Consider the following 19,168-nt stretch of genomic DNA (forward strand, 5'->3'; position numbering starts at 1 on the left):
GTGCTACTCTTGTGTACTGCGATAATGTCAGTGCTATCTATCTTTCAGGTAACCCGGTTCAACATCAGCGGATGAAACACATCAAACTTGACATTCACTTTGTTCGCGAGCAGGTACAGCGTGGTCAAGTTCGTATACTTCATGTTCTTCTTCGTATCAGATTGCTGATGTTTTTACTAAAGGTCTCCCGCGAGCGTTATTTGAAAATTTTTGCTCTAGTCTCAGCATCCGTTCACCTCACGCTTCGACTGCGGTGGTGTAATAGACTTATATTTAGTATATATCTCTTACCTTGTTATTAGCATTTATAGTTGAGATATGTATCTTGTAAAAGAAGTTTGGTAGATTGTATTTATATGAAACGTGAATGAGAAAGTGGTCAAGAAGCCAATTATCAAAATATACTATATTCTAACAATCAAAATATACTATATTCTAACAAAGAAAAGAAACAAAGTTGAATTCAAGCCTCAGAAGAGTGAGGAAAAAAATTAGGTAAAAATAATATTGAACAATTAAAATGTATTGTGATTTGTGAATAGGGTGAAGGAGGTGAAATAAAACACATGTTATTAACGTTTTGTGATCACCATTTATACACATAACTCCAAAATCTAATTAGTTGTGCAATCCATGTGCAATAAAACGATATGCACAGATCTAGCCCCCCAAGTTCAATACCTGGGGGAATGGGATATTGTATATAATTAAAGGAGTGGTGTAAAAAAAAAAGATTTTTGTCAAACTTTGATATGGTCAAACGTTATTCAAAATTAGTATTTCAATCATATCATATCATCCTGGTAATTAGTTTTGAATGAATAAAAAGTTAAACAGCGTACGAAAATTGGTGCAAAACTAAAATACATATGAGATTAAGAAAATGGTAATCAAATGTATGCTACTATTGATTGAATGATAAAGCATATGACATCAAATAATGAAAAAATAAGCATAAAGGGTGACTAGTTGACGACTGAATAGATGTCGAAGTTGCAATATAAAAGTCAAAACCATAAAAGTTGCATGCATGGCTCATAAATGTAGTTTCTATAACGATATATTATCACATATTTATTACCTAAACCTTCACTTTTAAAAAGATAAAGCCTTACACAACACATTAAAACTGCTAAGTCAAATATCAGTTGGCTCATATCGGTAGTTATACGTGGATTTGTTTTTCAAGAGCTAAAACCACACACCTCTTTATGTATTTGTTTATTTAAAGCATACTATCTTCTTCATCCTACGAATATTAAGAACCACACCAATGTTACAATCGAGTGAACATTGAAGGTCAATGAGTTAGTTGTGGAGTGTTAAGGGAGAGACTTTGTATTTCATGTGACCCACGTTTCATTCCACCCCGAGCATCTAGTTTCAGAAGCATTAGGGTGATGACGAGAAACTAGACGAATATGTGGCTTCTCACTAGTTGGATCTTGAACTGAACGAGTTTTATCTCACCGTACCGTTGTGCATTCGGGCGAGCGTTCACAAGCGTTGGTCTTAGTTGAGGGGTTTTTTCCGAATCGAAATACGAGTGTATCCCGATGTAATGAATTTAGCCAGTAGTCCATTTATAAGATTCGCTGGCCGTTAAAAAAGGAGTGAACATTGGAGACTACGAGTTTGTTACTTTAAACATGAAATGAATGGACAATAGATGACACCATGTATTTCATCACTTTTAACAATTTTCTCACTTTTATATACCTTTGGAGACTACGAGTTTGTTACTTTAAACATGAAATGAATGGACAATAGATGACACCATGTATTTCAACACTTTTAACAATTTTCTCACTTTTATATACCTATGTTTTCTATGACGGCAATATATACAATATATATATCATAGATAAATAGGAGCCTTCATTAGCAAGGAGCTAAAAAAGGACCCCGGAATAAAAAGTTAATAAAAGCACGTGATGTTACACCAAGAATACCAACCTCTCCATGATTCCATTCTTGTAGTTGGATGTCACGTATATCTAGGGATGAGATCGGTACGGTATCGGTACTGAAAATCCCGATCCCGAAAAAAAACAAATTTTTTTACCGGTACCAAAATTTTCGGTTCGGTACCGGTACTGCTATTTAAGGTAAAATTCGAGAAAGAACTGTACCGATACTGAAACTCAAAACTTTGTACCGATTGTACCAAATCGGTACCGATATCGGTATCGGTACTGCATTTGCTCATCCCTACATATACCTAGATTTACATTTAATAACAAAGCGGGAATATCCATTAGTTACAAGGTTGCAAGGTTGAAGCAGAAGACATAATGAGGTAACGCTTGAGATATTATGATTTCGGGTTTGAAATTTGACTCAAGTAGGCTTTTCCACAGTGGTGAGTTTTTTCTTTGATGGTGTTTCTGGATGAGTCAGGTCGGTATAGAGCGCCAATATAAACACGGACAGTTGATATCTCGTTTTGGAAAGAAAACTTGGTCGGGCATTGCAGGTAGTTCCAACCGTTGTTTGAAATAATAAAGAGGTAAGAAGATTCAAATTTTGTGAAATCACCCTATACACATTAACAAGATGGCATGGATGAAAGGAATACTATTTCTTTTGCTAGACATAATATAAACATACTATCACATTGTTTCTGTTTATGTTGTTGGAATAGTAATACCCAACAAACCATCTAGCAGCTAGGCACTAATGAGTAATGACGGTGGCCCCCTTGATCTTTTCTTTTGTCTAAGATGCTGTTTGTTTTTTAAGATAAAAACTGTTTGCAATCTAATTTCATCTGATTTCATGTCTGTAACTGAAGATGTGGTCTGAAGGTCTGCAATCTGAAAATATAATACTGTTTGTTTTATAAACTGGGTTTCGTCTGCATAAGTTGAAAATTAGTTACCTATCATATATATCACAGTAGATGTAAGTCATTTAACGTCTGTAGACTAGTAAAATAGTTGGTGGTGGGCGGTGGTGGTGGACAGTGTTGGTGGCGGAGGGTAGGTGGTGGTGGTGGGTGGTGGTGGCGGATGGCGGATGGTGGGTGGTGGTAGTGGATGATGGTTGTGGCCCACGGGTGAGTGGTGGTGGTGATGGACGGTGGCGGTGGGTAGTGGTGGCGAACGGTGGTGGTAGTGGACAATGGTTGTGGCCGACAGGTGAGTGGTGGTGGCGATGGATGGTGGTGGTGGTGGTGGTGATGGACGATGGTGGTGGGTGGTGGGTGGTGGTGGTGGACGGTAGGTGGTGGTAGTGGACGATGGTTGTGGGCGACGGGTGGGTGGTGATGGACGGTGGTGGTGGGTGGTGGTAGTGGACGGTTGTTGTGGCGGACGGTGGGTGGTGGTGGTGGCGGACGGTGGGTGGTGGTGGTGGACGGTGGTGGTGGGTGGTGGTGGTGGCGGACGATGGGTGGGGGTGGGCACGATGGGTGGTGGTGGTGTTGGACATTGGGTGTTGGTGGGATGTTAAGAAATGTGAAGATGTTAAGCAATTGCTTCTTTTTTAAGACCATAAAAGCAGTTTGCAGATATTATTTAAAAAAACAAACAGTCTTTAGAAGCTTATGTCTGCACGCCTGCAAACCTAAGCCTCCTGCAGATGTTTTAAGCAAAAACAAACACCACCCAAATCTTTTGACCCAAAAGTATCCTTATTTGTGTCGTGAACATCACACATTTTTCATATAAAGATGCTTTCATCGTTTTGGAAATAGAACCAAACGTCTAAAAATGACTCACATATCCAAAATTTGCAAATTTCTTAAACTATACAACATATCAAATGGCAAACGCAACCCAAGTGCCCATATCTTTTAAGGCCCATACCATACTTCTTCGATTGTCGACACATCTTTATATTGAAAAGGTGATGTAGCTGGCAGAAAACAAGGCTAAATATCTTTATCAAGGTTGTAAAAGTCGTTAGGCGGATTCTATGTGGCAAACTGGGAAGTTGGGTGTAGTTGGAGTACTCAGAGAGTACCCGGACATTGTAAATATAAAGAAAATTAATTTTTGAATATTGTATACTAGATTTTATCCCCCGTATTACGGGGTTGTTTTACATTATTCGATTTTAATATATATATATATATTTGGATTTTAATTTTATTTATTGTAAGAAAGTTAATAATTAATATACTTGAGGTTTGATGATGAAATGATTTCACAAATAAATGATATGTTATAATCCGGTTTAAAAGCTATCTGGGTTTGGTGATACCCATTACCTAATTATTTTCTTTATTATAAAATTGTTTCTTAATTATAAATAATATCTTTTTTTAAATAAAATAGGATATTAATTTTTAGTATAACCCTATTTTATATGCTTTTCATATAAAATATTTGATAAGATTAATTTTTAATATAATGAGATGTTATAACCCGTTTAAGAGCTATATGGGTTTGGTGAGACCATTACCCGTGAATTCGAGTAAAATGCATGAGAAGCCTTCATTTAAATAAAGCAATCTGATGGCTTGAGAGAATGGTTGTTTTACATTTTTCGTTTTTTAATATTTACTTTTTGGATTTTAATTTTCTTTATTATAAGAAAGTTAATAATATACTTAGGGTTTGATGATGAAAGAGTTTCATAAAAAAATGATATGTTATAACCCCTTTAATAGCTATCTAGATTTGGTGACCCATGACCCGCTTATGTTTTTTACTATAAATTGTTTATTAATTATAAATAATATCTTTTTCTTTTTAAATTGAATATTAAATTTTAGCATATCCCTATTTTATAGGAATTTTCCATCAAATAATTGATAAGATTAATTTTTAATTTAATGGGATGTTATAACCCGTTTAAGAGCTATCTGGTTTTGGTAAGACCCATACCCATGAATTTGGGTTAAATCATTGAGATGCCTCCATTTAAAAATTAAGCAATCTGGTGGCTTTCATAAAAGGGGGGAGCGACCACATCACGACACGTAGGATTTTAGGGTTTTCGTTTATATATATTATAGATATGTCAAATATCATAAGCTTACTAATATTTATAGCAAAATAGGTTAATATCAATATAAACAGGAGAAATACATTTTTAAATAATAAATTATTCTAAAAATTGCGAATCATTAATTAAAAAAATGATATTTGTTATTTAAAATTATAGAAATACGAATACGAATTATGTTTTATTTTTTGAAGTCAAAATCTGCCCAAGTTCACAGACTAGATGTGATTTTGGTTGAGGTTGACAACGCTTGATCGATTTTTAGTAACTAGGCGGTGTTAAAGAAACTCGCAGTGGTGACATACCTTGTAACGAGTACTCAGCCTTATAAACCTACTTTGACAACATTGATCTTTATTAATTGTGTTATACTTATCATCATATGCAATTGGCCTTCTGGTCTACTGATATAAGGATGATGTTTAAGACTTAAGATTTATAAAGTTTTTAGTTTAAAACCTGACTCAATGATATTATTTCACCATGACGGATGATCTTGAATAAGTCAGACCTAGAACGGCAAAATTAATACGAACGGTTCAAATAAAAAGCGGGAGAATGAATTTGGGATGAAAATCTAGGAAATATCCTGGAGATTCCATTTTGTGGATCCTAGTCTTTGGGATTTAATGAGCTATCCTACTCCCTAGCTTATTTTCCACACCGCCCTATCCTACCCTACATCGACGTTGGTTTCCACACATTTTTGTTAGTTTGCATTTGCGAGATCTACATATACTATGAAGATATATTCGTACATACGTGTCCATCTCTCATTGGTTAACATATGCAAGTGCGGTTGTGGTTAGCAAGTCAATTCTTGTACTTCTTTCTATTAACAGTTAAAAAATAAATAAGTAAATGACTCTTCTCGATTTATCTTTAATACTCAAGACACCAAGAGTTTGCAAACTTATAATTAGATATTTTATATTTTAAACGGAGGAAATAAGGTAGAAAATGGCTCATTTAGATACCCCATCTAGTGATGACAATTTTCTTGCAATTTTAGCGATTTCTAATCATTATAATTTTACTGTATAATCGCATAAATATTTATCGTCTAAATTTAAGCGTTTATTTGTTAATTTTATTTCATTATATGGTTGTTTGTTTTTCAATTCAAAAAAATTAACAATTTTGATATGCAAGTCTAAAAATTTTGCATCACAATTCTCACCCAACATCAAAGAACTGCATTATAAACATATTACTTTGCAAACAACATAAAAAAAACAAACACTAATTTTTTTATATTTTTTTAAGTTTAATGATATATGAAAAGTGGTGATTACATCGAAACAGAAGACAAGCGGGTAACAAGTTGCGCCGTTACCCTTTTTTGAATTGCAAACCCAATCTTTTAAAAACTACATTAGTCGATCTTTGAGTCATAATATTCATGAATGTAAATGAATTAACATAATTGAACAATTTATAATCGAATGTTCATGAACACGACTTTTGCTTCGTGTTCGTTCATTAATTAAACAAGTTTACGTACGTAAATAAACATCATGATGAGCGGTTCACTTAATGTTTGGTTCATTTACAACCCTATTTTAAAAAAAGAGACATTTTTTTATAATTCAATATAAATATACTAATTATGTCAGAAGTTCTATCTTTTAATTGAATTACTTGCTTCCGTTCTACATCACATAAATGATCAAATACCGGTTTTATTGGATTATTATCTACAATATATACACCTATGTGTCGTTAATGTTATACGATTCATATTTAAATGAGAGAAAAACTATGTATTCAAGCGTGCTTGATTGGATTTACGACGATGTTTTGCATGGTTTTTTAAGACTTGTATGTTTTGCATAGTTTTGTTTTTTTTTTTAACATTGTTGATGAACACAAGAAGATCAAACTACGAGCAAAGCTTACCATGCCAACAAAAGATTAAAAAAATAGTCATCAACCTATTACGTAATATTGGACCACTTTGATATAAAGTTAGATGGTCCATCAACAATTTTCCTTGTTTTTTCTTCACTATGCAATGAATGGATGGTTTGAGTTAATGGCAGACAAGACTTAACCCAATTGAAAATGAAGGCAAAATAAATATCTAATCCAAGATATGCATATCTTTCTTCAAAGTAAGTATAGTAAAATATAACATATTAGAAACCAGACTAAACCCCTTGTCACAAAATGGCTCAACATGGTCCTAGGCTGGTGGTGCCAATAGATGTAACCAAGAAACCAAGGGAACAGAAGCTTCCCCTTCATAACCGATGGCACCCCGACATACCACCCGTGGCTGAGGTTCATGTAGGCGAGGTTTTTCGGGTCGAGATGGTTGACTTTTCTGGTGGTGGTATCACTCAAGAATACACTGCAGAAGACATTAAATACTCTGACCAATCTGTTGTGAGTCTATTTTACATGCACTACTTTATTATGTATTGAAATAATTTCATATGCATCATAAAAGAATCTATTCAATATAATTTAATTATTGGATGATAGGCGTGCCACGCAGTTTGGATAATGGGTCAAAACAGGTCGAGTCAGACGCTTAAAAAAATTAAAATGATAGTCTAACTTTTTTAGTTAGGCCTAATGATGAGAATCTAGTATTTGAGAATATACTTGGGCAATATTCTAAAAGATTCATACACTCACCACCAGTTAATCTATGGCTCCTTCAACACCAAAACTAGTAGTACCAATAGACCTGAAGAAGAAGCCATGGGAACAAAAGCTACCCTTACATAACCGGTGGCACCCCGATATACCACCGGTTGCAACCGTTAAAACCGGTCAGGTTTTCAGGATAGAAACGGTGGACTGGACTGGAGGTGCCATTAAAGATGATGGTTCTGCTAGTGATGTTAAATATTTAGACCTTTCAACTGTAAGTTTGAATAATCTGCTTATAGGATGTGTCTAGATAATATATAACTGATAACTTCATAAGTCAACTATTGATAAATATGTTGTTTTTAATCTGATGAGTTTTGATCAGGTGCACTATCTAAGCGGGCCGATTAGAGTTGTTGATGAGGACGGGCCGGCTAAACCGGGCGATCTTCTTGCGGTTGAGATATGCAATTTGGGTCCTCTTCCTGGTGATGAATGGGGGTTTACTGCTATATTTGATAGAGAAAATGGTGGTGGTTTTCTTACTGATCATTTCCCATGTGCCACAAAAGCTATTTGGTATTTTGAAGGAATATATGCTTACTCTCCTCATATTCCAGGTAATTAATTAATAAATATTTGAATAACATACTGGTTGTCACAAGTTGATGAGTTGATAAATATAAGTTAGAACCAAGCGTGTGATGTTGGACAGGTGTACGGTTTCCGGGTTTAACACACCCGGGGATAATCGGAACAGCGCCTTCAATGGAACTCCTGAATATATGGAATGAAAGGGAGAGAGAGCTTGAAGAAAATGGCTTAAAATCATTCAAGTTATGTGAAGTTTTGCATTCGAGGCCGTTGGCAAACCTGCCTTCAACAAAAGGCTGTCTTCTTGGCAAGGTAAAATGTTAACCCGACTTACGTGCACCAGAAAATACCCTTAGCTGCATCAATGTTGTAGATATTATATAAAATATATAAATTTGGGTTTATTGTGATATCGTTGCCTTAGTTAGGCGATATGATTTGATTAAGTTTCATTTGTAATTATTCTCGTTGTATCCTTTTATATAGTTGATTAATAATACACAATATTTGACGGGGTTTCATTATTCAAAAAGTAGATTGACGAAGGAAGTCCTGGATGGGAAAAGATGGCTACCGAGGCTGCAAGGACGATCCCGGGAAGGGAAAATGGAGGGAATTGTGACATCAAGAATCTAAGTAGCGGTTCAAAAATATACCTTCCAGTGTTTGTGGAAGGGGCCAACTTTAGTACAGGAGATATGCATTTCTCACAAGGAGATGGTGAGGTCTCATTTTGTGGCGCGATTGAGATGAGCGGTTTCCTTGAGCTCAAGTACAATATTCTTGACAGTTTTTTGTATATGTGTTTGTTAAATGTTTAAGTAGATTAATGATCTTGCTTAATCTGTTATTAGGTGTGAGATAATAAGAGGCGGGATGAAAGAATACTTAACTCCAATGGGACCTACTCCTCTTCATGTTAATCCTATATTTGAGATTGGGCCGGTCGAGCCTAGATTCTCAGAATGGCTCGTATTCGAGGGCATCAGTGTTGATGAGAGTGGAAGACAACATTACCTAGATGCTAGTGTTGCTTACAAGCGTGCGGTACTAAATGCGATCGACTACTTGTCCAAATTTGGATACTCCAAGGAACAGGTTTATCTTTTGTTGTCATGTTGTCCTTGTGAAGGAAGGATTTCAGGTATAGTTGATGCTCCAAATGCTGTTGCCACACTTGCAATTCCAACTGCTATCTTTGATCAGGTACTTAACTTACATATTATCTTTAACTGAACTGCATAATGGGATACTAATAATCTGTTGCAGGATATTCGTCCAAAGGCAAACAAGGTGCCAATAGGACCACGCGTGGTGAGAAATCCCGATATCCCAAGATGCACTTATGATGGAAATTTACCGATCACAAGGAACCCGAGTGCATCACCAAGTTAATAACAAAAATTCTATCATGTTGTCAATTTTAAACATAGTTTATGTACTTAACTATCTTCTAATGGTGATGCAGTTAATATGTACTCTAAATCTTTGATAGAAATGTTCACACATGAATAAAAGGTTAGAAAGGTCTGACCCGTGCGCTTTTGGAAGCAGGCCGACATAGATTTGTAGCAATGCTTATAGAGTTTAAGGCAAAATATGATCTAACCAGTACTTAAAACTTAATATGATTCATGTGAACTGATTCCCTATGGAAGCTTGCAGTACTTTTTGTTAAATATATAGATTACACTTCATACTACACCACCACCACTATTAAGTCTAAGTATGTGTCACAAGTCAGTTTATGGGATTTTAAAATCTCATAAAATGTAGGATTTGATGGGATTTAGTTTCCATTCCCATTCTTTCATTTAATGAAACTAACATATCAATTCATGAGATTTAAAATCACATTCCTTATAATTCCTTTCAAATCCTTGAAACGAACAAGACCTAAGTGAAACTATTTATACGGACAAAATCAATCGGCTAAACGCATGAATTAAGGAATTCGAAAAGGATTGCATTAACCAAACGACCAAGAATGAATATAGCTTTTTTTTTAACGGACTGAGAATGACCCTAACGTAAGGAGGTTGTGGTTTGGATGAGGCCCAATGGATCGAACTTATCCAACTCCAATCTAACCCACGTCAGCAGACACACAAAGTTTCATTTCGTATAATTCTTGACGAAGTTATAATATCAAACTTGTATAATTTATTACCTCAACGAATGATAATGTGTATATCGTTAGTCTTAAGTATGGTTGCACAAATGCATGTGTGTCCGTTATGAAGAGTCCAAACGAAACATCACTCAAAAAATAAACTTAAAATTTTTAAAAACACCCTCTAAAAACTCTTCACTCTAAAGGAAATTTTTCAAACTTCTCATTGTGTTAACTACACAATATACAACGAAAGTAGTGTTTTGTATAAAATAATTATTAAAAAGAAATATAGTGAACTTAGGAGAGAGGTAATAAAGAAAATAAAGTGAGGTGGTGGGTTTCAGTCTTGCATGAAGCAAATTGTTTTGGGTTGAACTAATGTGTTTTTCCGGTTGTGGCCTTCTTCCTAGGTGGGTGGGTCGGGTCGGGTCACCATGTTATGTTTTTCAAGCAAAAGTAGGGATGAGATCCGTACCTTACCCGTACCTATGCCTATACTAGTACCCGAAAATCTATAAAGCCGGGTACCAAGTATCGTACCGAATTTTTATGTTTGCCACTTTGTTTTTTTTTTCTTTAAATCTCCATCGAGCTTGTTGTTGGTACAAGTATGAGTAGCAAATAAACTGAATCGGTTCGGGTACCACCACGGGTATCAGTATGCAAAAGTTATCAAAGTGGCTAAATTGGTACTAGTATCGGTATAACGCCAACATTCAATAAACCACAATACCAAAACCGCAACCGCTTAAAGCCTCGAACCGCTTGAAGATGATACACACGGATTAAGGGTTGGGCATCCCAAAAAACACCACCAAATATTTTAAACGGGTACCAGGTACCAAAAACCCGTACCATACCCATAAGTATCGAAACCCTAAAATCTTGGTACCGACAGGTAGGGGTGTTAATCGGGTCAACCCGATCGGGTTTCGGGTTAATCGGGTCGGGTTGGTCGGGTTTTGAAAAAAAATAATCTAACCCGCGACCCGACCCTATTAAGGTTCGGGTTTGTCGGGTTCGGGGTAATCGGGTTTCGGGTTATTCGGGTCGGGTTAATCGGGTTGCTATATATTTTTAAATTGATTTTTGTGTTGGTAACCATTGGACTACAATAATTATCTTATTATTGCATAAAGGACCGTAGACGAACCAAATGATTAGGGATGTTCATGGTTCGATACTTCGGTTTGGAATCGTTCAAACCGATCATTTGTTTAGTTTCATGGTCGAGCTTTCTTATTAACTTTTGGTCGGTTGGTTTCAAAAATTTCAAACCGCAAAGAACGGTTTGGTTTACGGTTTTAAAATTTTCAAACCGTATAACCGGACCGAATCGTAAGATGAATATACTTTGCTTAAACTGTACTACTATAATGAGGTGTGTTTATGATATTAAAATTTCCAATTCTATTTGTTATTTCATTTCAGATTAAGATGAAGCTGATTTGTTGCATATCTATTATCAGTAGATCTAGTTGATTATTGTTAAACTTTTAAGAACCTTGCACATGTTCACCTTACACAACACCTCAAAACTTGAGCAGATCTTTTGTAGCACGATGGTATACAATAAAGGAATTTTTGTAACTAGTATAATTTGTTTCGTACTTTATATATATATATATATATACCCAAACCGTGAAACCAAATGGTTAGTAACGGTTCCGTTAGGTTCGGTTTCCTATCTTAACGATTCGTTTTCTGTTTTTATTAATGGTTTGGCTCACGGTTTGTTCTAAAAACCGTTAAAATCGGACTGTGAACACCCTTACAAATGATCACGTACAAGGGCATGTTTGTCTTTGTTAATTTAACTTTAAATGAATACGAACACTTAATCGAACAAATATTTGTGTTCATGCTCGTTCGTTTAAAAAATGAACATGTTCGTGTTCGTTAATATTGATTCATTTAAAATCTAGATAAACAATTCACGAACATAAAAGAACGTAAATAAACATGTATGTACATGCGTAAATGAACACAAACAAACATAAACGAACTCAAATGAGCATACTTAAATGAACACAAACAAACACCACTAATCAGGTTATTCGGGTTAACCTGAAACCCGATATTTTTCCAAAAACGAACCCGAAACCCAGCCCTATTAACAGTTCGGGTTATTCGGGTTGACCCGAATAACCCGATTAATATTTCTTGACCATGTTTAACCCGACCCTAATAAGCTTATTAGGGTTCGGGTCAGGTTAATCAGGTTCGGGTATTTTGAACACCCCTACCGACAGGTATTCGGGAGAAGAATATCATCTCTAGCCCTCGAGGAGAAAGAATAATCCATTTGCTAGGGCCATCCCGGTTGTCTCGTGTTAAGAAAATATAATATACAAAAAGCGAAGGAGAAAAAAGAAAAAGTAGCGATCTGCCTGCTGTGTTGTTGATTATAACAATAACAAGACCCATCGTTTGATGGCCGTAAGGCCTTCGCTGCTGCACCTGCAATTCATCAAATCTCCCTTCTTCTCCTTCTTCCGTCACATCGCCTCCGCCGCTCCACCACAACAACACCACCACCGCAAACACAAATACCCTCACCAAAACCAAAAGCAATCCATCATCTCCCAGCCGCAGCCTCCACGCAGCAGCCTCCGGCCGTCTCTTTCTCTGCAGGAAACCCTGGCGCAAAAGATCGGAAAAGCCATCCGCCGCCCTGGCGCACCCTCCAAAGCTAGGGTTTATACCGATGTTAATGTTGTCCGTCCCAAGGAGTATTGGGATTACGAGTCCCTGACCGTTCAATGGGGTTTTGTTTGTTTAACTTACCTTATAGATTTCTAATTATTTTTATTTATTTGATGATGATGATTATTATTATGTTTATTATAACAGGGAACAGGATAATTATGAGGTGGTGAGGAAGGTTGGAAGGGGGAAATACAGTGAGGTGTTTGAGGGATTTCACTGTACCAATGACGACAAGTGCATTATTAAGATACTTAAACCGGTTAAGAAGAAGAAGGTTATGCTTATTTATTATTTCCTGCTCTTTCTTTCTTACATTTTTAGCCCTAATTATACAAAGTTTATGTTTTTAGCTAGGGCCATAAACGAACCTAACCGAATGAAGCCTTGGTATTGATCGTTCATTTACCATTAAACTTGTTCGTGTTCGTTCGTTAAGGAATTGAACTTGTTTACGAACGGTTCACGAATGCAAACGAGCATGTACTATTTAAGAAAAAGGAAAAAAGTAAAGAGAAAAAAATACATTCTTAATACAAAACATTGGACCAGATCATCTTAATTACTATTGAAGAGAAATGCATTTATCAACATTACTTAAATGTGTTAAGAAGAAGAAGAAGAAGAAGAAGAAGAAGAAGGCTAGCTTATTTATGTTTTTGTTTGATTTTGAGCCCTAAGTTAACAAGCTTTATGATTTTAGCCCTATTTGACATGTGTTAGGTATCATGTTATTTTCTGTTTTTCTGAAAAGGGTTTTTTTTTTCATCAGGCGTGCATCAAGTTATTACATGCAAATGAGTAAAGTTTGCTTTTTTTTTTTTTGTTTACCTAGGATTGGAATCATTTGATTAGTGAGAAATGCAATTTCTTACATGCGGTCTTTGGATAATGTAATTAGCTAGTTAGGCTTTTGATATCGGTTTGGTTTTTTAATTAACATTGTTGTTGTAGCTGTGATGGTTTATGGTCCTTGTAAAAAAATTGTTGTTTTTAGTTGCAGAAGCTGTTTTTTTGCACTAATTGATTGTTGCTTTTGCTAGATAGTATTCTTGTGGTGGTATTGTGCAGAGTGGCATATTAGTTATTTTCTTTTATGATTCCTATATGTGTGTGTGTGTGTGTGTCATTGTAGTGTTTGCTTAAATGCTTATGCAAGAAATATAAACATATCTTCTATTTAAATAAAGAAAACCATCAGCGTCTCTGATACCGTGAAAAGACATTTGAAGATATGTTTATATTTCTTGCATAATCAAAAACAATACAATGCCTCATATGTATATGGAGAACCATAAAAGGAGAATGACTGACACGCCCTCGTACACAATGCCACAAGAATAAACTATCTAACAGGGGACTAGGGTTGCTATGATTGGGTTATTATTAAGTAAAATTAATGATTGATTAGGGCACGGGAACAGATTTCACATGAATCATAAACCTAATAGTCTCAAGCCTCAACATTGCTATTCTATAGAAATCAAAATTGGTATTACCAGCCTAAGAGGCTGATCACATTATCCAAAAACTGCGGGTAAGTAATAGCCTTTTTCGTTAATCTTGTGATTCTGATTTCTTAATAGTTTGATGCACACTTGGTGAAAGAAAAAAAGCCCTCTTTTTTAAGGAATATAATTGTTGAAGCCATTTTGGTTTATGTGAAAGAAAGAATGTGTAGATATAGCCTATAGGAAAACACACTTGGTTTATTCTGGTTGAAAGTTACTAACATGTTCTATATCCTACTTAGAATGTTCTTTTTTTTTTTTACTTTCACTCTTCATATTGCATTGTTTAACAAACATGCATTTTATTTGTTCACTGAATTGACGAATAGTATTTTTGTGAATGCAGATTAAGAGGGAGATCAAGATTTTACAAAACCTTTGTGGCGGGCCAAATATTGTGAAATTGCTGGATATTGTTAGAGATCAACAGTCAAAAACACCAAGTCTGATATTTGAATACGTGAACAACACCGATTTCAAAGTACTTTATCCGACACTTTCTGATATGGATATCCGTTATTATATATATGAACTTTTAAAGGTGAGCGTCTCAAAAACTTCCATCTTTTTTCGATTACTTATTAACTGTGATACACATCTCCTCTCATGTCTAATGTACCTTGTGTGGATTGTGTTTAGGCTTTAGATTACTGTCACTCTCAAGGAATCATGCATAGAGACGTGAAGCCCCACAATGTGATGATTGATCATGAAAAACGCAAGCTTCGTCTTATAGATTGGGGTCTTGCAGAGTTTTATCATCCTGGGAAAGAGTATAATGTTCGTGTGGCATCTAGGTTTGTATATCGAATAACTCTCTCATTTTGCCTGTTGTATATTATTTACTAGGCCTGTAAATGAGCCAAACATTTAGTAACCGTCCGTTAGGAAGTTCGTTTATTTCATAAACGAACGAACATGATTAGAAAACTTTGTTCATATTGTTAAGTGAGCGAACATGAACACATGTCTCGTTCGCTCATTGATGTTCATGAATATTCGTATTGGCTCATTCGTTTGAGTTTGTTTATGGTCGTTAGTTTACGTTTGTTTAAGTTCTTTGTTTGCGTTCGTTAATATATAAATAATTTAAGGCACATTACATTTTAGTCTAGTTTTAATAACTTTTTAGGCCCATCACATTGTTGCTCACATTTTTTAATTGGTTTTAGTTTAGTTATGTCTGTTCGTTTATGTTCACGAACCATTCATGTATATTATTACTAACGAACGGACATGAACTCGCTCATTTTCTTAACGAACAAACACGGACAAGAAAACCCCGTTCGAATTAGGGATGGCAATGGGTTGGGTCTGGGACGGGTTTAGGTATTCCTAAACCCATACCCTATTATTAGAGCCCGTCCCAAACCCGCCGGGTATTTATCGGGTAATTACCCATCGGGTTTCGGGGTTTTCTATTGGGTTTTGTCGAAATACCCATCGGGTTCAAACTTATTCCAAGCTAAAAAAACACTAATTTTAGTAGAACATCATACAAAATATTAAACTTATTGCAAACTAAAAACAACACTCATTCCAACTCTCCTTTATATAAAAACTGGTGTTTATTTTGATAGCAAGGTTAAGTTCTACAATTAAAAGAAGACTCATATATAGTGATAATTTGTGCAATAATATCATCTCAAAAAATATTGGCTACGATATTAAAATGGACATAGTAGAAATATTTATAAAAATAATAGCAATCGATAAGATCAGATAATAATACACAAGGAATTAAGAACATTCTTATTTGAGATACTACAAAATGTAATATTTTTATAATAACAGCATTATCAAAAGAATATAAGTACATTTTAATTATTGTTTCATTTGATTACTAAAATGGAGTTGGCTATATCATAGAAAGGTTTACAAAAGCTATATATAATATAAAAGGAAAATAACCAAATATCCGTCCCAAATATGTATATTTTTATATAAAAAATTTATGTCTGGTATATCGGGTAAATGGGTCAATGTTATCGGGTATTTGGGTTGGGTAAACGGGTATATTACAAATCCCAAACCCGCCCCAAACCCATGGAAATTTTTAAAGCTAATTCCAAACCCGTCCCAAACCCTAATTGGTCGGGTTTTACCCATTCTAATTATATTGGTTTTCGGGTTTTCCAATCGGGTTCAGGTCTCATTGCCATCCCTAGTTCGAATAGGTTTTTGTGTTCAATTGTTGGGTTAAAGTTAAATGAATGTACATGAATATGCTGCGTTCCTGTTCGTTTACAGGCCTATTCTTCATAGTAGCAATGAATTTGTTCTTTAAATACTTGTCACATTTTTTGATCAAATAAATCATACATGTACTCATCTTTTTCTCTTTGCATTCAGATATTTCAAAGGTCCTGAACTCCTTGTGGATTTGCAAGATTATGATTACTCATTAGACTTATGGAGCCTTGGTTGCATGTTTGCTGGAATGGTGATCTTAATTTTTTCAATCTTTATTTCTTTTTATTATATACTTTATGAATTTTGTTAATTCATTGAATTGATATATCGACAGATATTCCGTAAGGAACCGTTCTTTTATGGACATGACAATTATGATCAGCTGGTCAAAATCACCAAGGTATGTGTATCGTTTGTTATACGTATCTATAAATGTTTTATTACAAGTTTCCTATTTTCCATGATCATGAGTTATTAATTTATAATCGATATTTACATTTTCTTTTGTTTCTTTGGATAGGTGTTAGGGACGGATGAATTAAATACTTATCTTCAGAGGTATCGCCTAGAGCTAGATCCACATCTAGTTGCACTTGTTGGGAGGTTGGTAAACATATACTTATTTCATTTTAAATATTTTAATTTCGTATGTTTAAAATTGTATATTTTTGTTATGATGCAGGCATAGCAGGAAACCATGGTCAAAGTTTGTTAATTCTGATAACCAACATTTAGCTGTTCCTGAGGCAAGTATAAAATCTTATGTATGACAAGATGTACTACGGTTCGGTCTGTGCTTATGTTTTTTTTTTCTTTTATTTTTTAATAAATGTTGTTGCTTGCTGAGCAGGCAATTGATTTCCTTGACAAGTTACTTCGGTATGATCATCAAGAACGGCCCACGGCTAAAGAAGCAATGGTAATTTTCTATTCTTGCTTATGTAAGGTTACATTTAAACTAAGTTTATTTAATGTTTTGTTATTCTTTTCTTTAAATAAATGTAGGCACATCCATACTTTTACCCAATAAGAAATGCAGAAAGCAGCAGGACCCGTGGATAGTGGGGAAGAATGAAAAAAAAAGTTGGACCTGTTTTTCTGCTAAGTTGTGACTCACAATTGTCCGTACTTTATTTCTATTTTTTATCATGTCCTTTCTGTTTTTAATTTCATGAGATACCATGTTGCGTGTTTGATTTTAAAACTGTATTATTGTTATCTTTTCCTTTTGGTTTTTTAATTTGAGTTTAAAGATAAAAACTTCATGTTGTATGTGTAAAACTGTATTTTGTTTTACCTTTTTGTTGGTTAGGTTGAGTTATTTGAGTTTCGACTTAATCGAGCTCGTGTTTAAACTTTAAATACACCAATATCATCCGGGTTTCATTTCACAAGCTTTCAACTTAAAAAGTATATGGTATTCGAGTGTGATTTGAAACCAAAACATGGTCTGAAAAGATTCAAGATTTAGTTATAAAAACAAGCTTGTAGATTATCAATTTGATCCGTTCTTGAGTATATGGTTTGAAAAGATTGAAGGTTGAGGTAGACAACACGTGTGTTCATTGGCAATGCTAAATAGACTGATGGCCAAAATGCCTTTTCAAACAAATTTGTTAAATCTGACTACTAATGTAACTCGAGACTTTGTTACGCATATGGTTCTCTTCTTAGCTCCCTATTACATTCAGAGCTCGAGGCACGGTTATTCGCCTTGTGGCCATATAACTGTGCGCCCTCCACCAGACCAATGTGGCAATAGTTTGTGGACGCTTTACAATCAGGTATTGTTGACTCAAAACTCTCTTAATGCAAACATATCACACAAGATGATTAGAATGGTTCAATGACTTCTCTGTCTAGATCACATGTTCCTCCATATGTGTAAAAGACTTCCATCTATTTATGATTTGTCTAATGCTATTTGACTGAATAAGCACACTGGTTGGAGTTATTAAGTTTGACTAAAATATCCATCATCAAAAACAAATATTTGCGTTTACTTTACACTTTATAAGACACTGTGTGGTGGGCAGGAAGATTGGACGACAAGGGGTGATTTTGGCAAGGAACACTATTACACCCATAAAATGAAAATCGCCACTTTGCTGATACGGTGTCACGTGTTAAAAATCGCTCCATTTTGTAGCCCTTCACTACACATAACCTAATGTTTTTATTAATTTATTCTTGATTATGGCTTTTAATTTTCCAAGATCTAAAAACAATGCCGTGATTTACTTATTTTACCGACATTTTAATAATAAATACTAATAGAAGTGTAAGATTATAAATTACAATACATACAAGACAAATGTTGATTGCATATATACAAAGCCACACATTACGTGTGAGACGCTATGTGAAGGCATTTGGATAATTGTGACATTTCAACCATTCGATATTAAAGTCGAGAGCAAAGGAATCATTCTATTCGGATTTCAGTTTAAGAAATGAAACTAAAGAAAAATATTCAATATCTTAAATTTATATT

General features: G+C 34.9%; 2 protein-coding genes across 3 annotated transcripts; both read left to right on the forward strand.

Moving 5' to 3' along the window:
* Positions 1 to 7,071: 7,071 nt before the first annotated feature.
* LOC143597430 (uncharacterized) lies at positions 7,072 to 9,570 on the forward strand. 2 transcript variants are annotated; one of them, XM_077075938.1, is made up of 6 exons: positions 7,072 to 7,341; positions 7,940 to 8,174; positions 8,270 to 8,460; positions 8,685 to 8,920; positions 9,003 to 9,354; positions 9,418 to 9,570. In XM_077075938.1, exons 1-6 carry the CDS (start codon positions 7,123 to 7,125, stop codon positions 9,541 to 9,543), a joined length of 1,359 nt encoding a protein of 452 aa, XP_076932053.1. In that variant the 5' UTR covers positions 7,072 to 7,122; the 3' UTR covers positions 9,544 to 9,570. The 2 variants fall into 2 exon arrangements, with proteins under 2 accessions (XP_076932053.1, XP_076932054.1); XM_077075939.1 differs by lacking the exon at positions 7,072 to 7,341 and adding an exon at positions 7,577 to 7,828.
* A 3,127-nt stretch (positions 9,571 to 12,697) lies between these two features.
* Positions 12,698 to 17,967, forward strand: LOC143597425 (casein kinase II subunit alpha-like). The gene is made up of 10 exons (XM_077075932.1): positions 12,698 to 13,031; positions 13,117 to 13,247; positions 14,828 to 15,022; positions 15,121 to 15,278; positions 16,834 to 16,924; positions 17,009 to 17,074; positions 17,195 to 17,277; positions 17,357 to 17,420; positions 17,525 to 17,593; positions 17,680 to 17,967. The coding sequence occupies exons 1-10, from the start codon at positions 12,698 to 12,700 to the stop codon at positions 17,734 to 17,736; spliced, it is 1,248 nt and encodes a 415-aa protein (XP_076932047.1). The 3' UTR covers positions 17,737 to 17,967.
* Positions 17,968 to 19,168: the final 1,201 nt, after the last annotated feature.

This window comes from Bidens hawaiensis, unplaced genomic scaffold (assembly GCF_021521415.1).
Source record: "Bidens hawaiensis isolate Kalapana, Puna unplaced genomic scaffold, B.hawaiensis_p1.1 tig00048265_1, whole genome shotgun sequence".
NCBI lineage: Eukaryota > Viridiplantae > Streptophyta > Magnoliopsida > Asterales > Asteraceae > Bidens > Bidens hawaiensis.